The sequence below is a fragment of the Prinia subflava genome, chromosome 21 (assembly GCF_021018805.1).
Source record: "Prinia subflava isolate CZ2003 ecotype Zambia chromosome 21, Cam_Psub_1.2, whole genome shotgun sequence".
Classification (NCBI taxonomy): domain Eukaryota; kingdom Metazoa; phylum Chordata; class Aves; order Passeriformes; family Cisticolidae; genus Prinia; species Prinia subflava.
In genome coordinates, this window is record NC_086267.1 from 7,589,638 (window position 1) to 7,615,796 (window position 26,159).

The window sequence follows — 26,159 nt, forward strand, 5'->3', positions numbered from 1 at the left end:
GAAAAACTGGGGGGGGGGGGGGGAGGGAAGTACTGGGATTGCTGGTCAGCGTTTATTGCCAAGTTGACATGATGGGTTCTGACGTCCACTCCAGCGTGGAAATTCTTCAAGTGATAATTATTGCAAAATTATGTCAAAGTTGTCCAGGCTATGGGCCCTTTAAAAGAGAAGGGCGGAAGGAGCGTGGGGGAGACCTGATTCCCTGCACAAACTGTCATAACTAATTTGCGGGGCTGCCTCTTAAGCGTTTATTAAAGACTCTGTTAATGCTGAGGCAATGTGGCAGCTTTCGACTGCTAGTCAAGCCCCCTTCCTCGTCCCCAATCCCAGCGTTGCCGTAGCGACAGCCCCGGCCCGGCACTGCGCCTGCCCGGCAGGAGCATCTGCCCCGCCGGGACTATCGGAGGTGACAGCGCCGGGACCGCTCCGAACCGCGCGACCTCCGAGCCCGCAACAACGGGCACGGCTTCTGGCTGGGGAGGAGGCGTAGTGCCGAGCCCGTGAACGAAGAATTCAAATTAAAGGAAGAGAGGAAAGGGGGGGGGGGGGGGGGGGAGGGAAAGGGGGGGGGCGAACAGGGAGAGAAGAAGGAGAACAAATTGAAGAAAAAAAATTTACGAAAAACAGCAAAAAGAAAGGAGGGGAAAAAAAAAAGTTGCTGACAGAAACATGTCTGCAGAGCTTTTTTCCACAATCCCCAAGTGACTAAAATATTAATTTACCCTCCGGCAGTACAGCTGACGGCGAGCTGCTTCTCAGACAGCAAGTGGCATTTTATTAAAAAATAAAGGAAAATAGTTCCCTCAATGACCTTTCTCTGCTTTAGGAAACAATTTTTCAAAGAATAATTTTGAAAGTATGTGAAGGATCCCCTCCCTCTTTAATCAGATCACTTCCTTCTACTCCCCCGTTTGCTCTCGGGAAGACGGGGCCATCAGCAAGCGCTGCCCGGGCCGGGGCCGGCGGCTCCGCGCTTCGCACAGCCCGGGAAGGAGCCCGGGGCAGCCCCGGCCGCGGGCTGCTGCCGGGCACAGCCTCCCCTGCACGGCCCCTTGCCGCCCACAGTGAGCTGACCTTGTTCAGCAGACCGGGCAGGTTCCCTGTGCTCTCATGGGAGCCCCACGTCCATCTGCCAGGGCTGGGATGGAGCTACGACCTGCCTCAGGTCTGGGTGGCAGCAGGAAGAGCTCTGGGCTGCCCCAGAGCAGAGCTTTTACCTCTCTTTAAAAGCTCCCCTGTTTTACCCCTCAGGAAGTGCAGGGAGAGAGGAGCACAGCTTGCAAGAACTGACCAAAAAGAAGGTCCTGTTTGTGGACTGTACCACCACTATGCCCAAACCCACAGCTGGGACAACAAAGCTGAAGCACAGAACAGCCCTCCAGATCAGGGAAACTACTGGCCATGGGCTACAGGACCATCAACACTGGGCCCAGCTAAAGCCTGATACAGTCTCAGTAGAGCCTGCAAGTAGTGGCTCAGATATTTTTTCTTCATTTCTATTTTCAATACAGTACCTCTTTTCAGCTTATAGCAAATTACACATGCTAATACCAGCTCTGGTGAGAGCCTACTCCCTTCATGGGCAAAGAGGTTTCTTGGATCTCTTCTGGCCATGTGGGCATAGCCAGGCTCCACAGAAAACCTTGCCAAGACTACCTTCCTCAAGGGTTAATAAGACACAACTGAATTCATTCTCCCATTTATTTTCTTTTTCTAACCCCTTCACACCTGCAGTCCCATAGACAACTGGGTGGATTCTCATTCACTCTCCACCAAGTCATCAGGCCCTGCTCTGCCTCCCACCACTAACTACCACACTGATGAGGTAACTCACCTGCTTCAAGTGCCACAGAGGGCTTGAGTGCAGCTGCTGCAAGCCTGGCCATCATAGGAGAGATTAATCCCTTACTAGCAGAGATCCTTTCCATTATAGAGGCTGCTGGGGCAGGTGAAGAAGTAGCCACTTGTTCACCAGATCCTGAAACTGCCTGGGATGAGGAATCTGTAGGAGCAGATGATGCTGGATTGGTGCTAGAAGAACCAGCAGTCATCAGATTAGCTGAGCTGGCAGAAAGTGGTGTAGAGACCCGACTGGGGATGATGGGGAAGAAGGATCCAGCTGTTCCAGGAAGTGCTGAGTTGGAGAGTGCCAGGGCCAAGGGTATATTGCTGGGAAGAGCCTGGGAAAGCAGGCCAGAGATCTTTGTGGCTGGTGTCATGCTGTTGGCAGATTTGGTGGCCTGTGAGGAAGCAAGCTCAGCTGCAGATGAGGGTGCAGCTGGGACGATGAGAGAAACGGAAGACTGCTGACTGGTCGGGGAGGCACTCAGGCTGGAGTTCTTGGAGCTCATGGCAGAGAAGTCAATAAGGTCATCGTTACTGGACTCCTCTTGCTCGTTATCCTTGGAGCCCAGGAGTGAGGCAGGCAGGCCCAGCACTCCCGAGCTCCGGATGTGCCGGCGCTCATGTTTGCGTTTATGGGAGGTCATCTGGCTGGTGGAGGTGAAGGTGAAACCACAGCCTGCCCTTATGCAGTGGAAGTGGTTGGTAGCCTTGCTGTAGACACAGCCCTCATACTTGCATTCCTCGTACTTGTAGAACTTCTTGAAACCATCCTTGGCATAGGCATCATCTTTGATGTGGTAGCTCTTGTGCTTCTCAATGTCACACTTGTTCTTGAAGGTGAATGTACACCCAGGTCTCCTGCAAGGGCATTGAGGAGAGGGTGGTTGGCTGTGTAGGCAGAGCTGCTGTCTCCTGCCTCCCTCTAGGACAAGGACTGGGACTGTAATGAGACAACTGCCCCAGCTGCAGAGGGGCTGTCTGTGGGTTAACCTGGGACACCCAGGCAAGCACATATGCTGCCATGTGGGAGAGCTGGAAAGCTCACTCCACTCTGTGGAACTGCCACAGGAACATGGGAATACAGGCTCCCTCCACTAAAAGTTCCAACAAAACAGCAGGTAAAGGGGACTAAGGTACAAACTGTGCTTTCCTACTCTTCCTGAAAATGTAAGAAATCAATAGAAGAGCAGTTGTGTACATAAGGCTATGTCTGGCCCCAAAAGGGATGAGCTGGCTATAGAGAACCCCATCATGGAAGTGCCATTAGCAGTGTATTAATGGCCTACTTCAGTTGCACTCTGAAGAGCACTGTGATCTCTTTCCCAAATGATTCTAGGCTCTATTTTCTAGTGGGTATCCTCAGATCATACTCCTGCCTTCAGAGTGGTCTGTGGCACAATCCTGGAAATCACATCTGCTCTGGTATACAAGTTCTCCCAGGAGCAGTACTGAGAAGGTCACAGCAGGGCAAATCAAGTCCCTGTGCATACTCCTGAAATTATGACTTGGCAGAAGGAGGCAAACAGACCACACAGCTCTGAGGCAGGACTCCTCCCCTTCCCTGCTGTCTCACCTGCAATGGAAGTGAGTGGTTTTCTGCCCGTAGAACTGGCATTCCACAGTGCCACAGTCCTCCGTGGCACGGAACCGCTGGAACCCGTCGTTGATGAGCTGCGTGTTCTTCTTGTGAAAGTTCTCATGGGTCATCACATCAGAGGTGCTTGTATAGACCTTGTTACAACCCACCTACCCCAGGCCCAAAGAGGAGTCATCAGCACAGCAGTTTAACAGGCTGACATTATTACCAGCAGCAATAAATACATGAGCAGCACACGTACATTTAATAGTTCCATTTGTGTGTTTCTCCTAGGGGTATTATGTCATCACTTTAATTCCCAATCTAAAGACTGATAGAGCATAGAGCAGTTGTGAAAAAAACCAAACCAAAACCAACTCTGGGCATGAAACAGTAAGAAAAAAAGGGAGGACTGGAGGGACAAAACACCAGCTCCAGATAATCATGCCTGCTTGGGGAAGCAGTTAGTAGGGTTCCTGCTCTTAAAGAGAACAGAATGCTAACTGATGCCGTTGCTTTTTATTATCTTGGAGTGACACAGAACAAACTAGGATTTAACCTATTTTGGGGAATACAAAATTGAGTGGGAAAAAGTGATTTACTTCTTTAGTCCTTCTGGGAGGTAAGGCATGCTAGTGCAACATGAGGCCAACCAGTCTTTTAAGCTTGTAATAAGCGGTTTCATTCTAGCAAATCTTAAACCCCATGTTCAGCTGGCTTCAGCAAACTGGTGACTTCTTTCCCTGTCACTGTTCAAGACTCCCACTTCAATAATTCTAAACTTGTGCAGCGAATGGGAATGCTGTGACAAGGACGGAATGCTGAAAACCTGCTTTCCTCTGGGTAAAGCGGGGCAACTTTGCCATATTGAGTAAAAACCCACTGGAATCTGAAAACGTCCTCAGCCCTGCTGAGGGAGGATTTTTTTTCTTTTCTTCTAGCACAACATGTGCCAATGCCTGCACCATCTCAGAAATGAAGAGAAGGAAAACACCACCCCTTAGTTCAGCCCAGGTTGGTTCAAACAGGCAATAACAAAACCCATGACAAATACCCAGAGAAAAAAATAAAAAGGATCTCCAGCTATTTCCAATATAAAAGAGCCTCTCTCTCTCCACACTGACACCTTGAAAAAAGACAGGCCCTGCATGGCATTAAAAAAAAGAATTAAACAAAAGCGTCCTTAGGAATAATTTGCAATGCAGCTCTTGGTGCGAAAGCCTAAAAAAATGTCAGTTTATATAAACATCTAACTGAATTTTATCCACACCAATTATGGACATAAAGAAAAAAAAAGCCCACGTGATGGATGGCACAAATTCTGCCATTTAAGCAGTATTTTCTTTAATTCGGAATTTATATTCTGACACCTTTCCTGTAAGACACTGCTTACATGGGCATTACTTTACTGGAAGACAGTGGGCACAGGATGGAATTAGCCATATATAGTTGTGTAAGCAAGGGTCTCTATTTCAACTCAGAGTGACTTAAAGCTGTAAAACACTCCTTGTACTCTTAAAAAAAAAATCAAACAAATCCCACTCTGCTCAACTGAAGAAACTAAATGATCAATATTATGGAAGTGTAACACAAAATGTCCTCAAGAGAAAGACACATGAAATTCCCAATTTATCAAATGCTGTAAGCACATGCTTCAACCAGCCCCTATTCAGGACAGAACTCGAGTGCATGCCTAACATTTAAGTATGAGCTCAAGCCCCATTGACTTCAGAAAGCTTACCTGACTTCAAGTTAAACATATGCTGAAGTCTATCCCAGCAAAGCATTTCAGCATGTGATTAAGGCCTTGTGACTTTAACTGGGGTCTTAAACTGCTGGGATAGGTCAGGAAGCAAGCCTGACTTTTCAGACCAGAAAATCTGTCACCAAGGATTGGCTGATCACTCTGCTTGTAACTACAGCACCTTCTCAGGGCAATGGTTTAAGCCACAATTCCACTAAAATGAATACATGTCAAACCATTGAACCTGAGGAATAATCAGGGTAAGATCCAAACCATATGGTGTGTCCATGTCTAAAACAGTGAAGGCATCACAGTGACATCTGTGCAGCAGCTCCAGCTCTGGCTGCACTGCTGCTGAAGCTTGGCTGCCCCTGAAACATGGCTCTCAGCCTACACCACACACGAGTGCCACTGGCAAAGGACAAGGAGAACCAGGGGTGTTAAGTGCAGATATGTGACATTAAGGTTTAATTACTTTGGAAATTTATTATGGAGGAAATTAACCCAATGTTAAAGGGCAGATGTGCCACAAGAAAGTCTGGTTTCAAGGGAGGGCCAGATCTGATTTGAGCAGAGACAGTGCAGTGGCATTAAAGAAGTCCCTGAGTCTCAGAAAATGGGACTTGCTTGAACAAATCCAAGACTATGAGAAAACCTTGAGACCTGCCTTGCCTCATTGCATGGACAAGACTTCTAAAAACTGAGAATGGGACTTCCCTTTGCCTTTCTCAACACCTGGCAGGACAAGTGCAGTCAGGACAGGGCACAGACTTGTCAATGAGGTTCCTGAATCAGAAGGGAGCGTGACAGGCTACGAATGTCCCCCCTGCGCCTTAGGACAGCCCCACGCTCTGTGGCAAGGGCGCGATGGGCGGCCAGAACTCGGGAATCCTCGCAGAAGCCCTGAGAGGAGCTGGTGCACGCTGTGGCCCCTGCGCTGCCCTTACCTGCATGCAGTGGTAGTGAGTGCTCTTCCCGTTGAGGTGGCAGCCGTGGTAGTACACGCTGCAGTCGTCCAGGGGGCTGAAGCGCATGAAGCCATGCTGCAGGGAGTTATCACGTTTCTTGTGCATGTTGTAATGGCGAATCACGTCCTGTTTACTAGTGAATCTCTGCAGAGATACAGAGACAGTGAGACACACATGATGCCAGTGGGTGAGTAATCCTGGGGGCAAGGTGGGTGTCTTTTGTTGTTGTTAATAAACTTATGGGACCAGGAGTTAAATGCTTGGCAGTAATCACCACAAGAGAATCAGATTAAAGAGGAATTGTGTGCATGTATCTTCTTGGTAAAGAGAAAGTAAATACACATGAAAAGTTCTAGAGTAAACATGATACTGGGGTGATGCCCAGAATCTGCTCCCTGCAGCTTTAAGATTGCAGTTCTTCTGCCATAATTTTAGCTGCTACTATCTCAAGAAGTGCTATAGTTAGAAAGCAAACCAGTGAACTGAACAGCCTACAAGCAAGTAAGCCAAGCTTCCAAGTCACTCACTGTAATGGTTAGCAAGACACTAGCTGCCACGTTCATGCTGGACTAGAAATCGGGAAAAACCCTTTGCTCTTTTACACCGTCTTCCTGTTCTACGTCTCTTGTGTCTCCTAGAAGGTAGGATGGTTTTATTAGGAAAACAGGGCCAAAAGTCACAGAAAAAGATGCTTTTCTACAGAAAAATAGAACTCAGAGCTAAATCTGTATGACCAGAATATCCTTTTCAATCTCTACCTGCTTGAAGCAATGAAGGGGTACCCCATTGTCAGAGCAGGCTAAGTGCCTTTAAAATGAAGCTTTTTATTTCTATTTCCCACAGACATCAATATTTACCACTGAAGGTGAGAAAGTAAATCTGATTTTTTTAAAAAGAAATCAATATCCATTTATTTTGAGCAGTAATTGAAAAGGCCTGTATTCTAATGTTTAACAACTTTTCTAGTCTGCCTCATAGGAAACAAATGATTATCGTTTCCACTCTTTCCTCCTATAATATCAATCCTGATCAATCTCGTTGGTATTGGCACAGGAATATATGGATATAGATTTCAACAGAAATCCCTTGGAGGCTGGAGCTATGATTTCCCAGGGCGTACATACAGGATTGCTATTGCCAATCATTGTTAATTTGTGCCCACTTATTACAAAGCGTTACTTATTCTAAAATATATCTCAGCCATAAAATAATTTGCATTTTAAAAAGCAGCCTAAATCCTTATTCCCTGCGAGACCAGACAGCTCCTTTGCAAGCAGCTTCTAGACTCCTTAGGAAATAATCATGAGGCCAATCATAATAATAGGTTTTTCTGTTTTTCCATCCTTTGAGTTTCTCTCTTTCTGGTGCAGGGATATCTGTGTCACAGTTGGGATAGAATCATCTTGATTACTCGATGCTTGGGCTAGAAGGACCAGTATGTGCATCCTGGAGAGCAACTCTCCTTTGATCAATAGAAACCCACAGCCAAGCCCAGCAGCTCCCGATCAACTTCCTCTGCTGTGGTCAGACTCATCCCCATGAGACCCAGAGGCCTCCTAGGGCAGGGCTGAAGTTGTGTCTGGTGCACGGCAGAGGCAAACTCTGGGATTCCCACTCACGCATCAGCCTGACCACAGAAATGCCAGTGTCAAACTCCCGGACCTGGGACAAGGGTAAACAAACACAGCACGTGACCCGCTGGCTTGACGTGCACACCCTGGCAATTCTCCCAGCAATTACAGCATCGCTCCTACCCCCGCGCCTTCCCCACAAATCCCACACTGCTGCTGGTCTTACTGGGTGTTTTGTTGCAGATACTGCTGCTACAGAGTCACTCCTGCAGCAGCAGAGAAAGAGACAGACAGACAGATCAGCATTCCCTAATTTCAGGCACAGTTTGTAACACAGCACATTTTATGCTCCTGGTGTTTCACTGATATAAATGCGGAGTAGTTCCCACTGACTTGAGCTGATCTATATTCGACCCCTCATTGTAGCGGTCTGAGTTTGGTTAAATAGTATTAGATTGAGTGAAATGGGAGCAAAATAAAGTTCTGTTAAATTCAGAATGTATCCTGTCCTCTTTTAGAGCAGCAAAGTGAAAAGGCATGTGTGTGCATGTGGGGGGAAGCACAGGAGGACACACCCTTCCCCACAAGTCTGGGGAGCCGTGCTGCTGTTTTGGGCATTGCTGTACCTGGTAGTTGCACTCGGGGTCCAGGCAGTGGTAATGTTCTCTGTACTGGTAGGCGCAGTGTATGTGTCCACAGTGCTGACTGCCAGAGAACCTGCAAACAGGAGAGAGGGAGACAGAATAAACCACTGTCCTGGCAGCAGTGCCTGTAAGCAAGGTACAAATAAACGGAGTCCTGTTCCTGCTTTCAGCTTACATGTTTATGGCATTAAACCCCACCTCCTTTATCCCCTCCAAGGATGGTGACCCTTGCACCTTCCCTTGCTTATTTGTTACTATTTAAAGGCGCTTCTTGAGCCGGATCACTGAGGTCCTGTACATCCCTAATCCATCTTTCCCCTTGAAATTCATCTTCGTTATCTAAGTTGTTTACTTGGGGAAGCATAAGGAAGGAGGGTTCCTAGAACTAAACACCACACAATTCTAGAATAGAGTTTAGACACCACACCAGAAAGTTTCAGAAACCTCCCATGACAGAAGGAGACAAATAAATGCTGGGCAAATATGGATTCTAAATTTTAAGCATAAGTAACCTATCCCAGCTAGTAGGATATCAGAAAAGCTGCATGCAGCAAAGTTGAAAACTCCTGACATACAGGGTGGCAAAAATGCCCAGAAAGACAGAAATGCCATGTAGTATGTACGTACAAACAGCCAGTACACAGAATTTATTGACTGACAGACACACCAGGAATTGGCACAAGGGGATGATCCAGTAATGGGGTAATCAGTGCAATGAACTCCCTCGTGTATATTCTAGAGGACCCTAGAAGAGCTTGAAAGAGAAAAGCAGTGGAGAGAAGGGGACTCAGAGGGGAAACATTCAAAGATAAAGTACCATCTGCTCAAAGGTTCCTCAAAGGTTCCTCACGTCACTTAAGTGCTAAACACAGCAGGAGTGCATATGATAAAGGGCATGGGAAAGAAATTAGGAAGGGCAACAGATAAAAAAGGAAAATGAGAGGAGTGAGGGTGGCCTGGGGCAATTAAGGAATGGGGCAGGAGCAGGGGAACATTACAAATCAATGTAAGGTGAGGTAACACGAGGCTACAGGATAGAAAGAGTCTGGATGAAAAGCAATACTAAATAAGCCATTTCTGAAGCACAGTAAGGAAGAGGAGGTCAACTGTGGAGACAGCAGGGCCTCTAGGAGATGGAAAGGGGACTTAATTGACAGAAAAGATAGACATTGCTAAAAAATTAAATGACTTCTTTGCCTCAGTATTCACAAAGGGAGACAAGGACAGATGCCAGGAGCAGACATGCCTTTCCCTGGGGAAGGAGAAGAAATACTGCAGGAAATCAGGATCGCGTCAGAACAGGTGATTGAGAAACTGGAACAAACCTCAGCAGCAGAGAAGAAACAAACCACAAAGCAAACAGCAGGGCTGGCTGCACAAACAAAGGTGTGGAACTGAGAGCAGAGGAAGAGATTCCTGCTCAACTGCTACGCTTGTCCAGGGCAGCCACCAGAGCCACTGTGGCACTGACCAGGGACATGTGGCTCCACAGCACACGTAACCAACTGGTTCTGCTCGTCCAGGGCTTTATGTCAGCAGTGCCATCAGCAGCTCTTCAAGCAAAGAAAGTGCCCTGTGGGAAGCTTCCTCTCTATTCCACTGATGTGATGGGGAAAAAAGAGCAAAGAGCTGTGCAGGGCTGGAGAATTGTGTGCTGCAGGCCAGGCAGAGAGAAGAGGATGATATAGACCTTGCTGACAAATACAAAGCAGTTCAAATTATTATCAAAAATGAGGATGCAAAATGGCCAGAGATATCAGCTGGAGTAAAAGAAGGACCAGATACCAATGAGATTTGATTCCAGGAGATGAGTTATTTGAAGCATCCTAGCAGGAATAACACACAGACTCAGTTTTCAAAACAACAGCTAAACAAGCACTCCAGCACTTCCAACTCCTGCCCTCTTTTCCATGTGCCACGGAAATGTGTCTGTGGTGTCTACAGCGCAGGAAGGGAGAGACAAGTGTTCCACCAAGCCGTGTGCTGGGGAAAGGAGGGAAGTGGCAAAGGGGAAATTCTGCACCTTCAGTGTGCAAGGTTGGGCTCCTAAAGGGTTATATTATCCTGTGTTTCTTCTGACACTTGAAACAGTTCAAAGCTATTAATTTTTAAAGCACAGCATCTGTTTAGGTTTTTCACAACAGGAAAGCTTACACACCACACACTTACACACACACACGTGCACATTTACGTGCACAGACTCCACAGTACATCCACACGCCCCAGAATTTACATGAACGTACCCACCATTTCCATGCACGTGAACAGACACACACACCTGAAGCAGGAGAACTCACAGACCAGCTCATCACACTGATACACAAATCCAAACCCCTGAGTTGTCAATACAGACACATAGATTCAACTGCACAAGAACAACCCACTCCCTTCTCCTTTACATTAATCGGTTCACTTTATTTATTTTTTTTTTGGCCAGAAAGTCTTGATCTGGCAAGAGTTGATAAATAATAATAAAAATAATAAATAAAGAAGTCAGCATGTTTAGAGAGTGTTTACAGACTCATTACTCTGTAACGATGATGTGAAAGAAGAAAAAAAAACCCACCCCAATTACAAGGGGGGAGGAAACCCACACAGAAATAAATATTTAAGCAAGTGCTGCCAGAAGCACCATCTGCTGAGGCACTAATAATAATAATAATAATTTTTTCTGTGGTCTTTTTTTTTTAATTATAAATATACAGAGAGGAGGAGGGGGAAAAACAACCCAACCCAAACTAGCTAAGTAAGAGGTTTTGTTTTGTTGTGTGAGAGAATGGATTATCCCTGGGCAGCTTTTGGCAGTGGCTTTGGCAAACTCATTAAGCTAATTATGCAGCACAGACATAAGAGTGCTGTGTCTCTTCTCCCCCCACCCCTTGATTTTAAGGCTTTAAACTGTTTTTTTAAATGTGTGTAAATTGAAGGGAAGTGGCTGTGCTGCCAACGGGTGGCTTGCGGAGCCTTTTAAGCAGGATGTGGTGTCCCTGAGGTAGCTCACAATCCTCTCTCAGCTACCTGCCTGATCCAGGGGAAGGGGCTTGCAGAGCTCCAAGAGCAGTGGATGTGGCTGAAGTGTTTACAGTTCTCTACTTGAGAAGGGAATGGGGGACAGAAAGGTGCCACCTCCTCTTCCACTGCAATCCCTGCAATTCCTGCAGTCTCAGAAATAAAAGGATGGTGCTCCTTTTGCCCCATGCAAAGAGTGATTTAAACCCCTGCTTTCCTCCCTATATTCTATTTACTCTACTACTGTACTGTCCCATGGGGCAGTGAATTCCCACATGCACTTGAGGCATTGCTGCTTGAGGAGCTGCCTGTGGTGGCCCAACTGTCCTCTCTTCCCATGGGGTCTTCTGCCCCCTTCTACATCTGGGATTTGGGCAAAAGGGAGGAAATTAAGTCACTTTTTGTTCCACTCTTGAGCCAGAAGAGTGCTGTTCCCACTCTTTTTCCTGCTAAAAGTTTCCTTCACTTTCCTAGCAGCTGAATGTCTCCCACAAGGAGACTCTCTGTGGGCTCTGGTAAGGTGGAAAAGCACAGTACACACTCCCTTCCCCTTTCATTAACAAGTGCCCAAGTGGTGGTGGGAGCAAACCCTCCGTTTTTTTCCCTGGAGGGAAGTGTTTGCTTGCTTCTCTGCCTCGTGTCTGTCTGCATACAAGGGGCTTTTGTTGAGAGCTTTCTCACATTATGGACTGAGGATTCAACCAGCTGGGGGCAAAGCCTGATGGACCCTTAACACCATGAGCTCTAAACCAGGTAGGTGTTATGCAATCATCTCCTCTGTCCCTCTGGCTCTTGTGGCATTACTCACTCTGTCCCACCACAGCAGCCTTGGGCTTCCTCTCAGCATCACTGTCCTGACCTAAGCATGCCCACAGCTGTGATAAGGTGCCCTATTCTGCACCTGATTCAGTGACAGTTTCTCAGACAAATGAGCTGCAAATATCTTCTAGGATAAACATCCCATGTTGATGCCAAGAGCTCCCTAAACTCAAGTCCCTTGTGAAACTCTCCAGCCTAGATTCTCAGAGCTTAGATGTTCTCTCCTTGCTTCCTGCAGACACTGGACATGGTAGAGGGAAAAAGGCAGTGGACAGAAAAAACAACAGCCAAGAGCCAGAACTCCCATTTAAATCCTGGGCTTCTTCAGTGAAGCAGTTTTCCACTATTTATCACAAAGTTTAACAGCTCTAGGGAGCTAAGCATGCTCTTGGCATGACTGTATACCTCTCACAGCTACTGCTCTCCCAAGCAGGGGGACAGAGCAAGTACAGATGCCACAAAAATGGAAGTGCCAGTGTCTGGTTTAAACACTTGATCCAGACAAGACCTCGTCTCTCTCATCACCACTCCACCTTCTTACACCCAGCCCTCTCCCCAGCAAAGACAAAAGTTTTGCCTACCTGGCAATGTACTTCTGGTAAATATTTACGTCTTCGCTGACGGCTGGTTTGTCAGTGGGTAATCCATTCCTAATAAGAGACATACAGGGCAGAGCTGGTTAGCAGGAACAGGGCACAGCTTAAACTCCTTGTTTCTCTCACACACCGCTGACAGATCAGGAGAGAGGGCCCAGGGATGGGTACCACCAAAGACATCCATACATTTAAATTTCCTCCCCTTTGCCTTTCAAATCCTGTACCTCCTTTTCCTAACGAAATGCACAGGCTGCCTACCACCCTTCCTGCATGTTCCCTCTTCGCAGGACTCATAGCAGTTTGTTGGAGAAACTGAGAACATCAACCACAAAAACTTGCTTCTACAGAAAAAATGCCTATACAAAACAGTGATGGCCACATGCAAACAAACACCTCTCCAAGGCACCTGGCAGTGCTGCCCTTACGGGCACAGAAGCTTTGCCCCTGGCTCAGCTGCAGGAGAAGTCTCACTGCCAGCCACGCTGTGAGCTATTGCCTATTTCCCTGTGGCCAGCAGCCCTGGTGCTCTATGACCAGCACTGGATGGGGCTTCAAATGCCTCTTTGTTTCACAGTTACCCCAAAACTCTAACAGACAGATTACGTATTTTTATCAATGAGAAAACCACCCCAGCTGTCACATAAGCCTGGATTATTTTACATCATTAGGAAGCAGACAAAAATGACATCCTTAGTGATTTCAGGAAGAGGGAAAATGAGATGCAGGGCCAGATTCCAGCTGCCCAATACGGCCACTCCAATGCACCTCCAGACAGGCTGGACAACATCTTCTTTGTGCTTTGCCTGTGCCCAACCTCCCCCCCTCCTCCTTGCAGCTCTGCACCCTGGTTTAAACAAGGATACTTTCGCACAGAGTTCACTTGAAGGTAGATGAGTTCAGGGCAGGTTAATGGCATTGGATCTAAGGGAGTTTAAACCCACGGCAAGGGTGTATGTGCCGATGTGTGAGAGTAAAGAGTAATTCCTGCCAGGTTATTGAACCCAGTGGGGACTGGGAATGGGAAGCCATGGCCCAGATACTGCAGTCAGCACTTCCTTCACCAGCACAATTAATGGGCTGCTTTCTTTTATCATGGAAGCCTATATCTAGTCAGCAGCCTGAAGGAGAAGGGACCAGAGCCCATTCTGTACTGCAGTGTGTGATCAGGACACGGAAAGTGCCAGGTGGAAGGCCTTGGTCACCTCCATTCCAGCTGCAGCCCCATCATGATGAGGCTGAGGAAGTCCTGAGGAGATGTTAATAATCCTCTGTCCTTTCCCATGCACCTTTACCATGGAGCTCCCCATCTGTCTGCAGGCAGCTGATAAACAACATTTTCACACGGAAGACAGGTATCATTACATGGCTCTGCCTTCCACATGGGAAAACAGGGAAAGTGGGCGATGCAGACTTTGCTGGGATTGCAAAGAGCATTCAAGTAAGCCCAAGGTCTCCTACATCCACATACCAAACACAAAACAGCCTTTTTCCTCATCAGAGGAACAAGCAGTAGGGTGTGTGCGATGGCACAGAGGGCAAGACAGAAGACCCTGGATTTACTACAAATGACCCCATGGGATTCCCAGCTCACAACAGCCCCAGGTTCACAGTGAGAAACAAGTAAACCCAAACCATGACAAGAAAACAGAGGAGTGTCTCCCTTCCTCCCTGCTGCAGCCTGACATACATATGTATCTCTTCTACAGCTCCCACCTTTGGAAGTCACATTAAAAAGTAATCCAAGGTTTGGCAAGGCCCTCAGATACCTCCATTTAGTGAATGGCACCACTGCAGAGACTGCTGGCAATGTATGTGCAGGAGGTTATTAGTGGTAATTGGGCTAATGAGTTTGTCCAGTCTGAGGGGTAATTGAATCACCTCTATTTGTGTAAGCAAATTGAGAAGACATAGGCCTGGCCCCACAGAAGTAGGTATATGCCTAACTCCTATGGAAATTGATGGGAACTAGGCACCAAAATGTTTTCTGAGTTCTGGGACAAACCAAAATGCCGCAGTAAAGTCAGCAGAGTCATGCCTTTGAGTTAATGGAAACAAGAATTAGGTGTTCCTACAGACACATCCAGATGCCTGGGAAACCAGAGGGAGAAGAAAATAAAGTAGTTCCAGCCTTAACCTTAAGAGTGCTGATAGCACCATGTTCCCTCCTCTTTCACTTTAATGTATGAACTCAGGAGCTAGATGAACTCAGATTCACAGCAATGACTGCTGATGGCAGGTCAGCCCTTAGTGCAAACCAGATAAATAGAGATGAAAGGTGTAAAAGAGGAGCAGACACTTTGACAGAGAGAGAACCATCCCATGAACAATGCAGTATTTAATAGGGCAAGAACTTGGAATTGCCCACTGAACCCCACACAGACTTATGGTATGATTTCCCACTAGTACTTAGATAAGAAAAGTGGGAGTACACTTACTTTACTGTAGAGACTGTTCCAGTTGTGATGGAATCTGTCTTGGAGAAAGTTGATTTCAGGTACTCAGGAGTGTTGAATGGCAATGAGATGGACTGCTCTGGCCCGGCCACGGGAGTGCTGCTGGGGGTACTGACGAGGGAAGCAGGGGCCAGGCTGGGGACTGGAGCTTTTACTGGAGTAAGCTTCTGAATGTTCCTCACGTCATACTTGGAAGGCCGGCCTACCTTGCCTGTCTTGAAGGCGATGGCTCCTCCCATATCTGGGCTTCCTTCCCCAGGCTTGAAAAGGTGCAAGTACTTGACATTTTCTAGGTCATACTTGGAGGCCTTCTTGTAAGTGTTGCCATTTTGTGGCCTGATGCTCTCACCTGTCTTCAGCTTTTGAATGAAGAAGTCATATTTGGAGGCCCGTGACATCAGGCCTTGCATCTGGGAACTGCTGGGAGAGGGCAGTGGCAGGATAGTGGCTTTGGTCTCCGTCAGCATGGAGGTGTCTGGACCTGGCACCCGAATGGGCTGTGCCAGCACTGAGGACGACTCTTTGCCCAGCTTGGAGCCCAACTCCTCAGATTTGGCCAAGTGCATGGGCCACGAGAGCTGCTCTCCAGCTTTCAGTTTGCGGATGTACTCCTCGTACTTGGAGAAGCGGGCTCGTTTGCTCATGGCATCTTCGCCGGGGAGGGAGGCAGCAGTGGCGGTGGCCTCGGAGGTAGCAGCGTTCAGCTTGTCGAAGCTGATCTTGCGGGCCAGCTCATCCCGCATGTTCTGGTCGTCGTAGCCGAACATGCCCAGGAACTCGTTCATGGTGGTGGCGGCGTAATCCCGCAGTGATGAAGCTTCCCCTGCAGTGAAACCAGAGGAGAGAGTCACACAAGGCACTGATTTTTCTTCTTCTCCTCTATCAGCACTGGTAGCAGGGAGCGGGGGGGGAAGGGGAGAGGGGAACATGATCTACTGACGTTTGGCTCACTTGTTAGGTTTTATGACTCTTAAATTAATTTGTTTTAAAAAAAAAAGTAATTAATACTGGGGTAAAATAAAAAGAGTTCATCAATGCCAGGAAAATCAATTTCCTAAATGTTCTAGCCGATGGCTTTTCAGTACATTAAACAAAGTTTCATAAATGTCTCTGCACTCTTGCCTTGGCCTAATATGAAGAAAAAGTAATTTTACTGGAAGTGAGACCAATGCCAATATGCCGAGGTTTGTACAGATCTGTCCTTGTGTACATTTCTGTGTGAAAGGAGGTGCACAGAGGAGAGATGGAAGCATGTGTAAGAGGGAAAACCCAAGTGAAAATGCCGTGAGTGTTGGTGAAGAGCAAGCAGGGCTCAGAGCAGGCAGGACACCATGGTGTGAAATGGATAAGGGAGATGGGCAAGGCAGTGCATAGGGTGGAGCAGGAGGAGGGCAGAATAGAACAGTGCAGAGAGGAGGAAAGCAGCAGAGATGGAGATGGAGATGAATCAAGGCAGGGGAAGAGCAGAAAAGGCTGTGTGCAAGAGAAACTTGGCAATGAGGAGTGAGGGAAGGAGCAGAGAAGAGAAGACAGACAGGACAGCTCCCCATCTCTGTTGCAGTCCTTCCCTTCCCTGTCAGTCTTGTAAGGGTTCACTCAGCTTGCTCACTTCCTTCTCAATCTGTATAACTGGACAGCTACTACTTTCCATGTGGAAAAGGGCCACAGTCTAGTGAATGCTATGGAAACCTACAGGCAACCTCTCAAGCAGCCAGAAACAGCTTCCAGTAACACCAAGAAAGGGGGAAGTCCACACAGGTGCAAAATAGGTAAAGAAAAGCCTTCTCTCCATCAGGATTTAGACTGAGGAGAGAAAGCTCTCGTCCTGATGTGGGCTCCAGGAAGGGGGAGAAAGCCATTGCTCCGGAGCATGGGCTGGGGAAGGGGCAGGAAGGGGTTAGTCTAACAGAGCCTAATTACAGGAAGGAAAAATGAGTAAAATCTGTCCTTCCTTGGGTCTCTCCCTCCCTTCCCTCCCCTGCTCCCTCAGGCAGTTTCATAGGCCACCAGGATGGGAAGAACACACATCTGGAGGTCACCCAATATCAGTGTAAAGGAAGAAATAAAGACTGCTCTGATGTGCTGGCTTGGCCTCATTTAGGCTTCAGTCTGACACAGCGCTCCTCCTCCTCTCCCTCTTGCTTTCTCCTGCAGAGTAAAGATTTACTGTGTGCAGGAATCCTTCAAAACTCCCTCGTCATCCCTAGCACAGGGAGCTACACTGGCAGCAGAAGGGAAGTTCTGGACACTGAGTCCCACTCAAAACAAAGTAACACTGCCTTGAAACACAGTGGAAAAAGAAGGCACCAAGACACTGCCACAGAAGAGGCCAGTAGATCCAAAAGATCGCTAAGATGTGAGGAATCTGACAGCCAGGGATGCCACTTGCACGGGCAGGCACGTACACAAGAGCATTTCCACACATACGAGAGCCTGTCAATGAGCACAGTCGAAGTTCAATAGCCATCAGCTCCCACAAATCAGTTTTCACAGGATTCTATGGAGGAAAAGACTGCCTTTGACGGGCACTAAATGGGCAAGACCATGAAGGTCACATTTCCGCTCCAGGATTGCCTGGAATAGCTGTTTTACTGCAGCAGAAGTGCTGCTACACTGGTTTCCTGTGTACATGGTTCTGGGGGAAGGCGATGTGAAGAACACACCTGGAGCCTGCAAGGCAAAGGACAAAGCCACACCTGCCGGGATCTGGTTTAGCCCAAAATGACCTTCCAGCTGCAGGCACTTAAGCCCAGCATTCTGCGTGGGATTTGGGATGTCTGACTCCAGAGTAAACTCCCTGCTAGTCACAGAATGGGTGGCAATGCCACTGCAGTGTCAAGGCATAGCAGAATCTCATGGGTTGGTATTAATCTTACAGGATGTTAAAGGCAGAACCATTCCTCACTGGGTCCAGTAACAAGACTTGCCTGAAGGACAACTTTATCTTTCACACACAGCATATTAAAAAATTTCATTCTACTTTAGAGCAGTTCTCCTCTTCACCTCTTTTTTTTTTTTCTTCCCCACTTCCATTTTAGTGTAACACTACAACCCAACTCAAGAGAACGAACCCATGAAATCCCTATTGGGTCTAACAATTTCCTGTTTCTGTTAAATCTGTTTTCCCTGTTCTGTTTTTCCTTTCTTTTTGGACCTGTAAAACAACTCCCAGCTTCCCTCACAATGCCCTTTCCAAGCACTGCAAGAAAAACTCTAGCCAGCCTGTGTCAAGCTGCAAGGGGAAAAAGAATACCGCACTGAGGATGTGATAAAAAATTAAACTATGAAATGTGATTTTTGCTAGCTTTAGCCACTGCCCTGAAAGCCAGCGTGGCCCATTTTTGGCATCATGTGGCTATACCTCAACTAGTGTAAACAGTTAGATGCAAAATCAAAGCCTATAGGAAAGGGTGGGGGGTGGTTCAGAACTTCTTTTGAGCTTTGTGAAGTCTGAGTTTCAGCTTTCACTGTCATGGATTTAATCCCCAAACCCACCTTGAATTCTGCTTTTCCTTTGCTCAGATTTGGTTCCAGATATTCACAACACCCTCTCTGATCAACAGCTTTGCTGGTGTTGCTCAGTCTTTCCTCACCCACATTTGTGATGAAGCTCTGTCTACTTCCCACTGCCAGGACGTGCAGCTCTCCTCATCCAGCATGAGCCCAACAAGACCAACACATTCCCTGAAGTTAAGACAACCTGCATTTGGTTGCTTAGGCACCTAACACGGAGGCTCCTCCAGTGGAGGCAGCTTACAAAAGGGAGCTGGCTCACCAGAAGGATCGTATTAGACTCAGCCACCTCACTTCATATACTTTCAGACAATGGTGAAGAGGTAATTGATATTACTTATTTGAGAGAAAACCCTCCTCATATCCACAAACAGACAAAAATGAAGCAGGACAACAGCTGGGAAACACTCCCTGTGAGGAATCCTGGAAGCCACAGGAAGCATTATGCCTGTGTTTTCCTCCCCCTTTCCTGCACCAAATTTTCCTCTCCTTTCCTGTGTGATAATAAAGGGCTCCCTCTCCCCTTGCCGCTGCTCTCCATTTGTGGGCATTGCCAAAGAGCAGAGATCTGTGTGTCTCAGAGCAGCTATCATATCACAAAGGATCCGAAGCTAGCAAAAAAGGCGCTAAAAATAGCCTGCAGCAGCACACTATATATGGAAGGAAAAGCAAAACAGCCCAAATGGAGTGCAAGATCTGGATACTGGGGGTTGGGACATCCTAGCCAGGGCTGTCCTTTATTCTGCTTGAGAGGGAAAACACATAGACTTAGGGGGGATACAGCATGATGAGCAAGAAACTGGCAAACTCTTCTAAGTGGAGTCTCCCCAGCAAATTAGAAAGAGAACTCTCCTGGTTGAAAACAGGGCCAATGAATATTCCAAGAGACTTAGCCAAGAAGCTAAGAAAAGAAAGGCAGATCTGAAAGCTTGTACAGGGGGAAGCTCCTACTGACTGCTTTAGCCCACTATGTAACAGACAAAGTGAAGAACATGTGTAGGAAAATCTGCCTGGGTACGTGTGCGTCAGTGAGTGACAGTGGAAAGGGATCTGTGTCAAGAGACTACACTGAGAAATCTCATGGCTATATATAAATGTGCACAGAGAAGCACGGGCCGGTCAGTGGGCAAGAGAGGGTGCCAGAATGAATGAAGAAACATATCTGCACGTCCAGATCAGCTTCTGATACCCATCTCCTGACAGACACCAGTTCTGTGACTCCTGAATGTGCTTTCCAGGTGGACCAGGGAGGAGGCACATAGGGCAAGACTGAGCACCGATCCTGAGTCCTGCTTTTTCAAGGGGAGGCTCGAAAAGAAACTCTATCTTGTTCCAAAGCATGAGGCTTGAATAGCATCGACCAAGTCTCTGTGAACTTCTGCCTGATGCACAAAAAGCCTTCCTGTCAGCCTGGAAGGACACAAAGGTGGCTAGGTTTGGCAACAGACCACGAGAGGTACTAGTGGAAGACATGGGCACTAGCTGAATCCCCAGAAAGTGGGCAGTGTGTGTACACATCAGGACCCTGGGGCACAGGAACCCTTCTCATCCCGATATAATTAGGATGACTTCTCCCACTGACCAAGAAAGCCTGTTAGATGTAGGATTTGTTTTATGTGTGGCTCCTGCTTTTCACACAAGTTTCCAGCTGATGCAAGTATGGGCTCAGTTTTAAACACTGTTCAGGCACTGTCAGCTCTGTATCCTCTGTTCTCATAGTGAGCAACTGGTGCTCAGAATCTTTAAATCAAGGTTTCTGTGATGATTCCCCCAAAGCCACTTCGACTGGGAGGGCAGAGCTGTATTCCTCTCCTTTTATCTGACTCCTGCGACCTCCCAACTCCTGCAAAAAATCCCTCCTTTTTGACAGAGGAAGTTTCAAATCTCACTGGAATAAATCTAGCTTACACCCAGTTACATCAGGTCTTGAGGACTTGGTGATGAACAGCCAAAAATTCCTTTCCTGAACACTGACAGAAAAAGTAAAGGAAAATAACTTTGTCCTTTCCAAAGCAAGGGATGTTTCTTGTGCTTTCAGGGAAATGTTGCAAATGACATTTATAAGAAGGTTCTTGAAGCAGATGCTCGACATGGCAGCACGTCTGTTTGCAAGTTAAATCCCATGTGGTTCTGTATGTAAACTGGACCCCTCATGTGCCATTACCTGCCTTAGAGACATAAATGAAGCTTCAGCCCTCCCTCCTCCTGAACAGTTACCCATTTTTGCATAATCCTTTGACAATACAGCCCTGCAAAGGTATTTCATTCAAATCTCTTCCCCCAGTGAGAAACTTCAGCTTCTTTTCATTTTCCCTAGTTTGGTAACATTTTTTTTACTTTTAAGTTCCCCTCCTTTTAGTTTTCATAGCAAATAAAAGCTGCAAATGGTGGGGTGGAGTGGTGTGAATGAAAACAAACTAAACCAGAGTCCAGGCACAATCACCTTGTGTCTGGGAACGACAAGGGCTTTCCTATCAAAGGAAACTGAAGGTCACACTTTCCCTCATTGATCTTGCAATGTTTGTTAATTACTCTGTCACTGATGTGGCGAAGGATAATTAAACAGCTCTGTTTATATCTTATATGCATAATTATGTGCGCTGCCACTGAACTCGTGAAGACTAGAGAATGTGCCTCTCCAGAAGGGGAACGGACAGACGGAGATGAGTTTCAGCTGCATTATTAACAGGAGGAGGAAAACATGCGCACACACAAAAGGAGGAAAGTTTGATGGATTCACAAAGTGCTGAGATCAGGGGAGGGGTGAGTGCAGGTGGAGCAGATTAGGGGAAGATCTTTCAATTACAGATTCAGCCCGGCTGAGAGACAAATGGGGAGGGAGCTGCTCTGCCCTAATGGAGAGAATTCAATTCATCCAAAGCTTTTATCGAGGCTTAGCACACATACACCCCCTCAAATCAATCTGGGGGACACCTGGCTACCAGAAAGGGAGCAAGAAAGTCATCTGAGGCTTTCCCCAACATCTCTTGCTGAACTCAGCTTTTGAATGAACCACAGAAATAAAGTAGAAGCAACCTGGAAATAGGAAACACACAGCTGGAGAAAGAACAGGAGATAATTGGGGGGAACTGAGGCTTGGGAGCAGCATTTTCACCAGCTCGATCCCAAGCTCAGGGTGGGCAAAGCTCAAGACTGGGCCTCTCATGAAGGGAGGCAACACCACGACATGAATGTCACCTGAGTCCCACCGCCCGGGCCAGGGGACCATGAAGCAGCAAGAAGGGATTGTGACATTCAGTGCTGGGTGGCTCTGTAGAGGCTCTCTGGGAACCATCTCAGCCTTGTCCTGGCTCAGTCTGGCCTCCCACAGGCTCCCTGCAGTCCAGTCCAGTCCCTGGAGGAACACCTCGGTGGGGATTCCTTCCAGAACCTTCCTCCTGGTGACTGCTCCCATCCCGCCCTGTCCGGTCCCGCCTGTGGGGCCGCCCGTCCTGGGGCCGCGCTCGGTTCACCCGCAGTCCCACACGCCCCGGGCGTCAGGAGCCGTGGAAGAGGCAGCCCTGCCAGAGCTCCTGGCCCTCTCCAGCTCGTCCTGGGGCTTCCATGGTCAGTAACTACTAATCAAGGTGCCACGTGTGGCCATGAGTGTGGATAGATCAACCCAGCCCGTGTCTGGACACTCTGCAGAATCCACCTGTGATTTGTCACAAGACAAATCTCTGCTTCTCTTTGCTTTCATGGGAATACAAGACCAGGGAAGCAGCACCCACCACAGCTATGGCCATCTGAGTTGTGTGAAGGTGTCTGGAGGGATCTGTGGTCTGGAAAGAGCTATCCAGCCATATCCACCCTCACACCACCCTTTTTGGGAAGGGCAGGCTAAGCTAAAGATAAACTCCGTATGGTTGCAAGAGCAAAAGGACAGACCTCTTCAAGGAGATCAGGGTTCTGACCCCTCCCCTAGGCTGCCAGGTGCTGCAGGACCTGGCATGGACACAGAAAATGTAACTCTGCAGCTGCCGTGTGTCAGGAAATGGAGGCGACAGAGGGCTTACCTGAGGTGGTTCCTGCCCCCAGCTTGGAGCCTGGTTCGCCACTGGAGGACCGGTAGGCATCGTCCTTCGCTGGCCCGTCTGAATCCCTGTCATCCAAGAAGTTGCCATCCTGCGAGCCCCTCAGAGCGTCTGCCTCGTCCCCGTTATCTTCCTCATCGCTGCAGCCCTTGGGCTGCACCATGTAAACCCCTTCGGGGGGCACCTCGGCACTCTCGGTGCCCTTACATTCCTTGCCCTCTGCTCTCCCCAGCAAGGGCTCCTCATTGTACTCCCCGTTCACCCACTTCTCGATCACCTCCCTCCTTTTGTCCTCCTCGATCTTCTGCACGCGGCTGAGTCCATCTGAAAACTCTGTCCCCAGCTCTTTGGTCCCAGGCTGGGGCAAGTCCTTGTTGCTGCTCTCCTGCTGTGGCCCCTTGTCTGCACGTGCCTGCTCAGCTGCCCCGTGGTCGAAGACAACTTGGCGGCTCAGCTTGGCACAGATGGCATTTAGCTTCAGGCCGCCTTTGCGCTTGGCAGCCATCGCGGGTTTTCCTGAGGCTGCGTCAGTGCATATAGTTCTTTCAGCTGGGAAGAGAGAGGAGAAAGAGGCAAGGAAGGGCATTAGTGGGACCAGACAACTTGAACCCAAATAGCAAAAGGATGGTTCCAACCCAGTGGGCTTTCAGGCATGGCCAGTCCCATCCTTGGAAAGGTGGAGCTACTATGTGCTTCCTAAACTCTGAGTGGAAGCCCAGCCAGAAGAGCTTGGTGAGAAGCATCCTCTGAACCTGCCGGGACCAAAATATGCCACTGGCTACAAGAAAGAGGCACTTATTTGTGCTGGGACAGAACTGGGCTTGAATGGGCCCAAACATCTCAGGCACGTGAGTGCAGCACCAACCTTTGCTCCTGGCTGAGGCAGGATATGAGTCTGTTAAAAGCCCGGACTGCCCTCTCCTTCAGATTGTAGCACCACCTGCTTTAGGTCCCCAGCTATGTCCCAGATGTAGTGGGTGCCAAAACTACACCAGCCAGCGACTCTACCCAAGCATCTCTAGCAAGGACAACAGCTTCCCAGGCCTAACCCCATGGACAGTGAGGAATTCACCTAAAAGAGTTTGTGCATAGTCTCAGAGAAGAGAACCAGTATGTATCGAAAAGAACCAGTATGGAGGACAGGAGCCCTGGGAAAATGTGTGTGCTGGAGCACCAGAACTAGACTGGTGTGTCACAGTAGTATGGAAAGAATTGCTGTGGGCTGGTACTGGCTGCTCAGGCCCCTTTGCCTGCTTGCTGTTGCACACAGGAAATTCTGCTCTCATACTTCCCAGCACAATCAGCTAATTAGTGCGAGTTTGTTATTTTAATGTAGTTTATTCATATGTGACAGCTAGTAAAGGAGGGGTGAGAGAAGGTGGGGGGAGAGAGGAAGAAGGTAAGGTCTTAACTTCAAGGTCACGGGGAATCTTGAATGAAATGGTCTCTATCAGTCACTTGCACAATTATTGCACTAACAATTAACAAGGTTCAATCCTAAACAAAAGCAAAATAATTATTCTAAAGCAGCTGCATTGTCTCCTTTCTCTCTTTATTTCTGAGAGATGCCCAAACTAAGCAGGGTTAAAGGATGCTCTTGCCCCAGAGCAGAGCCAAGGCAGCCCTGCCAGGGCTCAGGAAGAGCACTCAATAAAACTTGCTGGTCACAGATGCTGCAAGAGTTACTGTGGGCATATTGCTGGAGGCGGAGGTCCCTCCAAAATGGGCTCTTGGATTTCACATTGTGCTGAAAGAGGGGCCGGTCACATGTAGAGCGAACAAAACATGTCTCCAGACCTCAAATGATGGGAACAGGTTCCTCTACTGCACAGGAGTCCCACGTGGCAGCTCAGCCCACACCTCCCTGTCACCAGCACAGAGGTGCTGCTCCACAGAAGCACAGTGAGATTAATCAGACCCCCTACAATGCACCCAGAAGCCACCGTGACAGCCCCTAATCCCATAACATGACAGCCCAATACAAACAGACTGAAACTTTAGACCTGCTGTCCAACAGCCAGAGAGTGGCTGCTTAGCGTAAACTCCTGACAGCTTCAGACACGCTTCCCTGTCAAGGACTGCAAGAAAAATAACCCCCCGACAAATATGTCAGCCCCCCACACAAAGGGAGGCAAAATGTACTCCTCCAATTTCCAAACGCACCCCCTGGCACTAACACCTACGTGCAATCATGCTTTCATGAAGGGAAAGCACACGATGCTCCCAAACACGTACCTCCCCATCCAGAAATTACAGCTGTTCAAAGAGCTGTGTGTATGCGCTGGCACACTCCGTAAACATAGTCCTACATGTACAGGTTAAGAAGTCCCATCTCCCCAAAATACATTCCTGTGCCTTCCCCCACGCATTCCTTTTTCACACATTCCCCAACACAAGCCTGCAGCCCTCGCACATACAGATGGGCACAGGCAGATGCCTATAAAGCTGCAAGTCTCTGTTTGCTGGCACCTTCCCTTCCAATTGCATTGCCACTATTTAGGGCACAAAGTAAAGGCTGATCCTAAAGGCCCAGCTGGTACCACAGAGGGAATCTCAGGAGGCTGCTGTGAGCTCCAAGTGGAGCCTGGCCAGGACACCTACAGCTCATGCCTGTGGGCTCAGGCCAAGGACCAGGAGAACCCTGCTGGCTGCAGGTGGCTGGGACAGAGCCTCCCTGCGATGCCTGCCCAGGGCCAGGGCACTGGGTCAGCACAGAATCACCAGCCCTTCTCCTGAACACTGCCTGGTGATTCCCTGTCCATGTTCTCACGATAGCCAGCTCTACTCAGCTGGTGAAATCAGCACCGCTCACAGCTGGAGATAAGTGGGGGGCAGACATTCGGCAGCCCAAATCCTCACTGCCCTACCCTTTTCTGCCAGAAGGGCAGATCCCATTATTCTGGTCTGGAGGTGAGCAGCCAAGTGTGTGCACCAGCTGGCAAATGAATATATAAATATTTATTCAAAGGAAAAGAGGAACAGACGTTCCTGAGGCTGCACTTGCTGTGTATGCAGCAATTCCAGGGAGTCTGCAACTTGTCTTCCATTCCTGCTCTGCCTCCTTCCATCTCACACACCCTGGCTTTGCCCCTCCACCTCCCCAGCTCCTGCCCTGCCCCTTGGCATCTTTCTTTCCCTTCTTGTGTATGGGATTTTTTCTCTTTAACATTTTGAGAACCTTTTCCTAAAATTTAAGCTAAAAATGAAGCAAGTTCTGAAAACACATCACTACCCTGTTCTATGAAACTAACCCTCCCAGAGACCTTCTGGGAATGGGATTTGCTCTGACATACCAGGGCTCTTGCACATCTACATCTCATCTATTCCAATATAGGTGGGAATCAGAACTTCCGGCTTCTCCTGCCAACCTTGCAACTACTTCTCTCC

General features: G+C 48.1%; 1 protein-coding gene across 7 annotated transcripts in view; it reads right to left on the minus strand.

Annotated features, from left to right (window-relative positions):
- The window catches only part of CASZ1 (castor zinc finger 1), a 197,714-nt gene that overhangs the window by 23,387 nt on the left and 148,168 nt on the right, over positions 1 to 26,159 (minus strand). For all 7 annotated transcript variants that reach the window (XM_063417280.1, XM_063417283.1, XM_063417281.1 and 4 more), the window contains 7 exons: positions 22,755 to 23,321; positions 15,208 to 16,048; positions 12,758 to 12,826; positions 8,331 to 8,421; positions 6,113 to 6,277; positions 3,419 to 3,591; positions 1,835 to 2,703 (listed from right to left, as the gene is read on the minus strand). In XM_063417280.1, coding sequence (XP_063273350.1) covers positions 1,835 to 2,703; positions 3,419 to 3,591; positions 6,113 to 6,277; positions 8,331 to 8,421; positions 12,758 to 12,826; positions 15,208 to 16,048; positions 22,755 to 23,321 — 2,775 coding nt within the window. The remainder of the gene's footprint in view (positions 1 to 1,834; positions 2,704 to 3,418; positions 3,592 to 6,112; positions 6,278 to 8,330; positions 8,422 to 12,757; positions 12,827 to 15,207; positions 16,049 to 22,754; positions 23,322 to 26,159) is intronic.